Below are 10,768 nucleotides of genomic sequence, written 5' to 3' on the forward strand. Positions count from 1 at the left end.
CTTGACATCTCTGGTTAGCCATTATTTAAAGAGGAGGAAGATACCTGCTTGAAATGAAGAGACAATCCGATGCACAATTAATTCACGTGGAAAAGAGCTAATGGAATGTGCAATGTGCTTGGTGTCTCTCCAAATGGTTATATTGCATTACAAAGCACAAAGCTGCATATGAATGGAGCTGGTATAGGGGCATGAACTGCTGAAATGCGAGTACTGACGTGCTGTTTGCAGAACTTGTGTTCGTGATTTGTGGGAACGTTTTAGGGTCTGCATTAACATCCTATTAATTATCCTATATATAAATATAAATATATATTTCCTTACCATGACTACATATTAACATGTTAACTATAATTTCGATTCTTAGCATTTTGTGCTTCGTTTGTTTGCAGTTTACACTGAACATGCACACTGTTATGTAATACTGTAGTGTACTGTATGTATGCACACTCGTGTTTGTATTACTCGACGTCTTACTATGGGTGTTATCTGACTTTCAGGGCAGTTTAATTAAAAACAACACAGATGGCTCAACAATGGCTGAGACAACATGCTGCCCCATCACACATCAGCAGTTCTGCTACCTCCTCCCACAAGCTTTACTTTCTGTCAACACAAACTGATCAGTTGGATACTGAAGAGTGATCGGGAGTCTCTAGTTATGCCAGGCTACTGTCTCTTATCTAGTACGAGAGTCTGATGAGGTTAACTAGGGATTTCAACTACAAATCTGAAAGATAATTCCAGTAATTAATATTATTATTTTTTTTTATTATTTTAAAGTGTTAACGTGTTTTAGAGAACACGGTGTTACTTCTTAACTAGGTCACCAGTTTCAAGATGAACAGTATATTCCAATACCAAGGACTCACAAAGATATATAGCTTATACAGCTTGCACAGCCTGTCTATAAATGAGAGAACTTTAACATTCAGTTAGGGGACAAAATTAATTTTGACCTAATCTACCCTAGACAAATCTAAATGTATTCGTTACCGTTCTTGCTCATGTGAATTGTAGAAAACTGCAGTTGAGTGGAATGGAGCATTGCATATCAAATGTAATGTTTCAGATAAAACTGGATGAACCTGCCCTGGCTGTGAAATTTTAAATAGATATCCTTACTATAACCCGAGGTAGTCTGGATAAGCGGTAGAAGATGAATGAATGAATGAATGAATATCCTTACTATATATTTTATTTTACTTTACTTATGCAAAGTAAATTGTACTTGATTTTACAGATTTTGAATTGATTTTGAATTGATCTCATTGTACTTGATTTTACAGATTTTGAATTATTTATATATATAAATATATATCTAATTTTTTTTTTTATCTCATTCTTACTTCCTAAAATTTGTTGCTACTTCTGGAGAGAACTTCTGAGACTTGAAACTTCAAACCGGAAGTGCACACATAACTGTCGTTTTATTACAGAGTGTTACAAATACCTGAAATTAAATTCTGAGAAAAGTCCGAGAAGGGTCTCATATTCAATATAGTACTGTTCAGGTTACATCAGTATGCATACTGTATGAGATCATCAGCGTAAATATGACTTGAAAAAGAAACTGTACCAGAGGAAAGAAGGGCAGAGAAAGATCATCTCTCCATATGCTGATAGTGTTGTGTTTTCTTACTTCTAAACATGTGAACATTGAGAGTTGTCATTCTAACATGCATCTTATTGTAAACATTCTAACATGCATCCTCCTAAATTGCAGTTAGAGACATTTGAATAAAGTGACATTATTAAAGTTACTTTTACTAAGTACTTTTATGGTTTAGGACTGTGATTGAGATTGCCAGCATTACTACATCCCAAATGTCATGGATTGAAAAGCAGAAAGTGAAAGATCTGATTGGTGGAGAAAAATAAAAGCTGTGAGTCAACGACAAGCGCCTTGGGGATTAGATGTGATCTTCTTTGTCACTTAACATCACAACCTACAGCATAATAGACTAAACTCATAGATTTATACTTCCAGCATTTGGCAGACACCCTTATCCAGAGCCTTTTTTTTTTAATACAACTGAGCATTAAGGGCCTTTCTCAGGGGCCCAACAGTGGCAGTTTGGTGGACCTGGAATCAAACCCACAACCTTCTGATCAGTAGCCCAACACCTTAACCTCTAGGCTACCACACATCCCAGATCTTTAACGTCATACAGCACTGACAGTTAATGGGAAAATGTTTCTCCCAAAGGACTCTTATCTACAAAGCACACATGGGTAAACATGTATTATTTACTTTAAGTCAGCAGGTACAAAGTCTCCTCAGTAAAACATCAGTTTGCAAGAGAGAAAAAGGGTGTGGGAAAGAGTGTGTGCCTATCAGCTGACAAGCTACTCACTGCCATACATGGCCCTAAAATTAAGTGAAGGAAACAATCAGGAGTGTGGATTAATGAGCTAAAACAGAACAAAATTTTATAATGCTTATGACTTTGCAAAGGATAATGTTACTGTCCTACAACGAGCAGAAAAGTTAAGGTTTTACAGCATTTAGATTTGAAAAATATTATATAAAAATAAATTTACTTTTCATAGTATACTCTATGTCATTACTAATTGAACCGAACACAAATGGAGGTTCAATACCTACAGAGACAGATAGATTCAGTTAGATTAAAAAAAATCTATAATGCTTCTGCATTGAACTCACTCTTATATAGTATTAATCTGATGGATAACCTGGATTACAGGAGTCAAGCTTTTTGTGACAATGGCAAGGTTTCTGTGACTGTGACTCATAACTGCCAAAGTGGAACAGTAGGACATAATGCCATTTACAGGCCGATTAGAGACCAGCACGGTAATCCTAATGCAATTTGACAGGTTTCCTGGAACAGGGGTTATGGACAATGCTATGGGCAAGAGTCAGGTCATCTGTGCAGAAAAGCAGCATGTGAAGTTTATACGTGGCAATATTAATAATATAATTTGAATATATTAAAAATAGAAAAAACAAATACAAACTATATTAGGAAAAAAAGTGGAAAAGGAGTGGATGTCTGAAGTCTTGTTGTTTTTCAGTTCCCAATGCAAAAATGTCTAGTAGTTTTAAAGTCAGGTGATATGTCAAACCTGATGAAACATTTGATTACAACTTGGGATTAGCAGCACTGCTTTGTTGCTGCCAGAGATTGGAGAATCTGGGTGAAACACACGACTGGCAAACACACAAACAGTTTACTGTTCAGCGTTCTGACTTTTGCAAGAGAATGTTGGGTAATTTTAGTTTTGTAAGGGATTGGATTCAGCTGTTAGCACTGAAAATACCTAGTTGGTTAGCACATTGAACTGCATACGTACCTATTGCTGTGTGTATATATAAACTGTGTTATATGTGTGTTATATCTAATCTGTAACTATATATATACAACAGTATAGGTTATGTGATGAGCAGTATTTACATGTGGGGACATGTTAGCTCAGTGGTTAAGGTGTTGGACTACTGATCAGAAGGTTGTGAGTTCAAATCCCAGGGCCACTAAACTGTCACTCCTTAACCCATACAGTTCAGCTGTATAAATGAGATAAATCTAAGTCGCTCTACATAAGAGTGTCTGCTAAATAATTTAAATACCATGTAGTTTATTTGTTCATTTATTCATTACAAAAAGGTAAGAAAAATGTAGCTTTCTAGTTTTGCATATCTGTATTGAAAATCTCAAAAACACAACCCAGCCCTATCACACATCAGAGTGAATATAAAACATAAACCAAGTTTATGTGCCCATAAACCACACAAACGCAAGCAGATCAATCAGTTAAAGAGGCCAACATCAAATTTTCTGTCAGTTCTAAAGTCTAAGTATAAACTTACTGCTTGGCCTCCTCTAGGTGACAGAGATATTCATAGGCGATATTTTGCCGTCTCCTTTCATCCATTTGCTCTGCCGAGAGCCTCTCATCATCCACAATGGCTGCAAAAAAAAAACAAATTAAAAATTAGAAAGTGCAGAACAAAAGTCAACCCAAAAGAAACCTTGGAGACCCATGTTACATTTACACAAACCATACAATGCCACCGTAGCAATCTTTACCAGCAACAAGGATAACAATTTGACAATTAAGACAACTAGAAAAAACATGGAAATCATGTTCTTACTGGTTGATCAAAACGATTCTTGATCAATGCGTTCCTTCTGTCTTCTGTTGCTAAATGCATGAGTGCTGTAAGCAACTATCTAAAGCCATTTTGGGTTAACATGAAAGCTATAGAGCGTTTTCCTGAAATCTTAGCCTTTGTTTAAAACTGTGTGCAATCTTATGGAACCTCGGTGGAGTTTCTGCCTGACACTTACGGATGGACTTATTAAGATCAGCTGTATCAGTGCCACAAATGTAGACACCACCTTTGATTCTCAAAGCCTATGATTACAGAGAACATTCTCTCTTCAAAACTACACCTGCTGCCAAAGAGCTCACTGGTGTCTGTAATAATAGATGACAAAGTGGAGCTACAGTTTAACTTTTAGCTTCCTTTGTCTATACTGTACATGTGACTTAAGTATTTATAACTGAAGACCACAGCCTGGCCAGAAGGTGTTGATTCCCGTTCTGTTAAAGCAGCTCAGACAGATGGGCTATTAGCACCAGTTTTAATACATTTCTAATTCTTTAGTAATAACTTTAAAGGTGTAAAGGGATTTGCATGGCAGACACTTCACATAAACAGCTTTAAAAAGTGTTTTTTAATTGTTGATTTAATGCCACCACTTTAAAGGAAAATTTACAGAAAGGGTGCTAATAAAAAAGAAAATGACAACTTTAGTTTAATTATTTAAACTAATTATTTAAACTATTCAATGATATAAGTTATCATGTGCTGTTGTTGAAAAAGTAATCTTCAGGGTGGTATCACACATCCCTGGTGTTAATTATTTGACCAAAATATGCTTTTCCTTAAACGGGATTAAGGATATCAGCAAGGGAATGATGTCATAACATGGTTGAGAAGATCCTGATGTGGTTATTAACATATACATTATGTTATAATATAATTAACATGGTCCTCAGACTCTGATGCTGAGAGACAACAGCAATACAATTGTGTTTTCTCAGGTCTAATGTCATGTGTTTCGATTTAATATGGTGAATTCAATGCATGTGATGTTGATCCATATGACAATGACAATGAAACCACATGACCTTAATAAAACGACCTTAAAGCATGTCGTCATCTATCTACTGATCTACGTTTACACAGTACAGAAACTTTAGTGTGGTCAAGTCAATGTATAGAATCAGTATTGAGTACCAGTGATACTAATGAAAATATCTTTGGAACATACATCACTATCATCAACATAAGATGTAGTAAATGTTGTGCATGAAAACAGTTTATTGTGCATCATGCATTACCATGTGACTTACATCATGGGCTGACTGATTCATCATTATCCCTTTGTGCCAGAAGATGAGCACAGAGAATGCAGCCAGCACAGCACCAACTGTTTTCCCAATCTCCACTCACCTAATAAAAACGAATTCTAATGACACAATCACGTGCTTGGCTTTGTTTTTGCAAATGAGTGCCTCATTGTGATTAACAGCCTGGCAAACTTTAAGCTCAGACATACATGCTGTGGCTTGCCAAATGATCTCCAGTGGGCCTCATCGCGCATCAATTTCTTTCAACCTTAGAGCCTCTATCTATCCATGGCCACCTCACTGCTAAGAAAAAGGATAACTAAGAACATTACATCACACCACATGTGGGAGTAGTAAATGATCAACAAGAAAGAAGGACTGCACACTGTATTCGATTCGAAATCATACGTTTTCTTATCTAATTGATTCAGTAAACTGGTTATGGGCTGGTTAGTTAATATATACTTATTATATACAGTGTGCAAATAAACCCACTGTAAGAATCATAAAAACTTACTGCTTGAAGAAAAATATCTCTCTAAAGTCAATATTTAATACAATACAGTTATAATACCATAAGCTGTGAATAAAGGAAAGGCTTTTATTGTGAAATCTGAAAGCTAAATACTAGAGTAGACTGGTGTACCATCCAGATTGTATCCAGAACCACCAAAACTGGAAAATGAAAACGAATGAATGATTAAAATTAGCATTAAATATTAGTTTTAGTAATTTGTTTTATTATACCACCCCAATAAGGATGTTTCACTCTGTGCTTGTTACACTGAAAGCCGAGCAACACAAGACGTGATGATTATTAGTTTGTCTTACTTTTCATTCATAATTAATGATTAGTTCATATTCAAACTTTATCTCTGGTGCTCAATACCCATCTTCAGGTTTGACTAGTTATTAACTCCTCACATAATTGATGGTATTGAGCACATTTCAGAAGACAGGTGAGACCCAAAAATAATGACTATGACCCCAAAACAAATTGTCCATTTTCTTTTTTGCTCACTTCTGGAACCTGAAATGCAATGAAATAAAAAATCTGATAAATCATACACACACACACACACACACACACACACACACACACACACACACACACACACACACACACACACACAACCCCAAAAACCCCCCTACCCAGAGATGCCTTTCACAGGATGTGACTCAATCAATGGTTTGCTATTACTACTACTACTCAGTTAATTCTGTTTCACTCTGTAAGGAGCTGCATTGATGTGTTTACTTGGGGCAAAAGATGTAGAACAGTAAGTATATATCGAATATGAATGAAGACATACAGAAGATACTCTCGATTAAGTCTTTTGGCTTAAACCTATTAAAGTCTTAAACCTATTTAATTAAACTAACCGAACATCTATATGCTTACTATCCTTTTCTAACAATGATTTTAACGTGTCACTGTGTTTGCAACTTACACTGTAATGCTGTAAGGTGGCAGCTTCTTACACCAGAAGTGTTACTACACAGTTAAGAAACCTGACCTCATCCCCACTGAATATCATTGGGATAAACTGGACTAGCAGGTGTCTTTGCCTGACTTCAGTAATGCTCTTGTGGCTGAATGATCACAAATCCTCAAGTAACATTTCAATATCTAGTGAAAAGCCTACCCAGAAAAGTACATATAGATGCTATGCCTTTGGAATGGGATGTCCAACAAACACATATAAGTGTCATGGACAGTTGTACACAAACCTTTGGCCATATAGTGTTGCTACATTTATTTACTGAACCTATGCATCCACCAAGCAACGATAACTTAATACTAATAACCTTGTCCTAGGAACTATTGATTTGTCTACCATTGTAACTAAACACATAATTTCTAATGTAATTTAAACATCGCCGGTATTTTAACCCCATTTTAAAACCCAAGACATTACTCAATACCTCCATTCTTCTCCCTAACAACTGAATACAGTTCATATTAGATTCACAGTACTAAATTTCAGAATGGAATAATAATCCCAGGACATTATGGGGTTAAGAGAAACATGATGGACTGTTCAACCGAGATGGTATGTTTTGTGTAAAGCAAACATGGATGGAGTGAACAGGATAAGATTAGAGAACAAAACTCCTAAAAAACTCTGACCTAGTGGAGAAGTTTTGGGTTAATATTAAACCAGCAAAACTGTTACACACTGAAAAAAATGATTGCGAAACAGGTTATTATCCAAATCAGACGTGAATCCAAAACATGACACAAACTGCATATTCTAAATCATGCATTTTTAAAATAATGCAATGCATTGTGTATAATGTACTTCATTTATAAGCTTCAGGCTGCCCATCTCACATCCACTCTCATGTAAACTTATTGGGAGTCATTTACACTATTTAATTATTGTCATGTGCTTTAACAACTGCCAAGGCTAATGTTTAACAAGAGAAAGTGTTCCTTTATACTAATCCCTATTCAGATTTTAAGTGCAATGACTAAATGCCTCAGGATTTGATTTGAGTCACTGCCTCGGGTTCTCTTACCTCATACTCACTCTGGTGGGAAAATAGATAAACAAATTTGAAGCCATTTTTTTTAAATGAAAGAATTAAAATGATAATAATAATATTATATAATATAATATTAAATAATAATAATAATAAATGAACCAATAATAATAATAATAATACTACTACTACTACTACTACTACTAATAATAATAATAATAATAATAATAATAATAATAATAATAATAATAATAATTAGCTCTTAATCATCTCTGCTGCTGAGTTTTAGAATGTAGTTTGTTTTTTATCATGACTTAAGTCATTGAAGGGTTAAATAAAGTCACTCTATACATATAAAATGAAATGAAAAGCCTTTTTTGTTCTAAATGAAGTCGTGTACTTACATCCATATCTGGGTCTGTGTGAAGTGGCTCCGTCCTCATAGTACATCCTGTCACCGACTGCACTTCCTCTGACACTTTGTTTTTATTATTTTTTACAGAAATACACAAAGTATGTCCTTGTGTTTTAGTCAGATTCTGTTTAAAAGAAGTATCCTGTCATGTGTGATGTAGTCTGGTGTGAAAGACTTCTCCCATCGCGCTCAGTGTCTGTCACTAAACAGTTTCCTTTACTGACAGTTTGTTCAAATCGCCACGGAAAGAGCGCAGAGTGTCGCGAAGAGTCACTCGAATTGCGTCACCTGGCGGCGAAAGGCGGTAAATAAAACCAGGGCACAGCGCGTGACGTATTAACTGTGAGGAAAGTATACGATTGATATGATACGATATATATACGATGGAGTAAAAAAATAATACAAATAAAATGATAATTAAAAATAATAATAATAATAATAATAATAATAATAATAATAATAATAATTGTTTTTAAAAAAATGTATATTAAAAAAAATTACAAATGAAAACAATAATAATAAAAACTATAAAAAAGTAACAATTTTTTTAAAAATAATAAAAATAAAATAATTTAAAAAATATTTAAAAAATTAAAAAATTAAAACAAAAATAATATATATATATATATATATATATATATATATATATATATATATATATATATATATATATATATATTTAAAAATGTAAAAAGAAAATGTACAAATTATAAAAAATACAAATACATTTTTTTTAAATAAATAAAAAGAAATTAAAAAATAATAAAATTAATTTAAAAAATACAATAAAAAATAAAACAGTATACTATTGAGTGTATTTCATTTAAAGGTGATTTTTTTTTCTTTACTAATAATACAAACAATACAATTATAATGCGAATGAGTTGGTTTCAGCTGTGAGATCAGTACAAGAACATTATGTGGCCCCTCATGTTAAGCCATTTTACATACACCCCCTCACCCCCCTCCATTCTGGTCCATGCTAACATGCTAACACAAGAAACAAGAAGAAAAAAGGACAAGACTGCACTGTGATCATTGTGATCATTCTTATAAAAAATAAATGAATACATTGAATAAAATAAAAATAATTGAATAAAATACAAATTCAAATAATTATATATTGTATTTTTCATGATAATATTCTTAATTTAGTGATCTTAAAAGTGATGTTATGGCATTTTTTGCTAACGCTAACTATAGTTTTGGGTTCAAAATAAGGAATGGGCTGAGAAGAAAAGAAAGAAAGAAAGAAAGAAAGAAAGAAAGAAAGAAAGAAAGAAAGAAAGAAAGAAAGAAAGAAAGAAAGAAAGAAAACAACTTATTCAACTCTTTTATCAGCTTCACCACCTCTTCACTGGTAGAAGCCTAATCTGAGAAAACTTATTTAATGCACACTTATCTGTATACAGTACCTAAATATATTTAAAGTCTATAATTGGCCATAAAGGAATACAGCGTATTCTTTAACTTATTCACCCAGATAGAAGATATCTATTAAATGTACACAAGATTAACCAGTGCCTTAGTAAGGAAATAAAACAATTTAATACCATTTATCATGTGAAAAATTAAGTAAATTTTTGTCTTGCTGTCTTTACACTGTATAAACTGTATAGTGTGATGGATGAATTACTGCTCTGTAATCTTTTATGAATCAGTTATAATTGCTGATCCTACCCACAGAGGCTGACTAGCATGTGACTTTCCTGGGAAACAAAGCATAAATTAGTAAAAAATAAAAAATAAAAAAGAGAGTATGTTTAAATATGTATGAACACTGGATGTTCTACAAATAAATAGTACTAGCTATCATGAAGCCAAATCGAAAGAGGAAACACAATGAAGGAAGCGGGACTGTGCTAGTGAAGATAACAATGAATGAAGTGATGACAGCTGTAACCCATAGAGTGGCCTACGTTACGCAACTACATGGTTCAACAATTTTGAAATGTATATCTGACCACAGCATAACAGCACTGAAAATTATAGCTAGTATAAGCAGTATTTTAAAGCTTTAAAACAGTACTGTCGCTCACATGCATAAGATGAAATGATTTTGATGATAATATAGTTGCAGTTAAAATTTTCGATATACATTTAAAACACAGATACATATTCAAAACTGTGTAGTGTGTGTGATAATTTGCATACCATATAAAGAATCAAATGATATTATCAAAACATTTACATTAGGTTTCACAGATATTCCTTTGTTATTGAAGTGCAAGAATTGTGTACTGTATGTTCGATTCCTTTATTTTTGTTCTTTTAAAACTATGATTCGGTTGAATTCTATTGAGGTTTAGATTGTTGTCTTGACTAACAGACTAGCAGACTAAAGCCACAGTTTAGTCATGTTCAACTGATTTTTTTTAATACACAACACATGGAATCCAAACTTTTGCATTGTATTGCTTTTTTTTTAGAAACATACAATCATGTTTGTTTCCCTCTCAAAGACACAAAATCATTTCAACACAC

General features: G+C 33.6%; 1 protein-coding gene across 1 annotated transcript in view; it reads right to left on the minus strand.

Moving 5' to 3' along the window:
- Nucleotides 1–8,516, minus strand: part of iqgap2 (IQ motif containing GTPase activating protein 2) — a 34,521-nt gene extending 26,005 nt beyond the window's left edge. The window contains exons 1-2 of the mRNA XM_060882713.1: nt 8,274–8,516; nt 3,833–3,932 (exon numbers count right to left, since the gene is read on the minus strand). Of these exons, the coding sequence (XP_060738696.1) occupies nt 3,833–3,932; nt 8,274–8,319 (146 nt within the window). The 5' untranslated portion in view covers nt 8,320–8,516. The remainder of the gene's footprint in view (nt 1–3,832; nt 3,933–8,273) is intronic.
- Between the last annotated feature and the right edge of the window lie 2,252 nt (nt 8,517–10,768).

The sequence above is a fragment of the Tachysurus vachellii genome, chromosome 12 (assembly GCF_030014155.1).
Source record: "Tachysurus vachellii isolate PV-2020 chromosome 12, HZAU_Pvac_v1, whole genome shotgun sequence".
In the NCBI taxonomy this organism is placed as follows: Eukaryota; Metazoa; Chordata; class Actinopteri; order Siluriformes; family Bagridae; genus Tachysurus; species Tachysurus vachellii.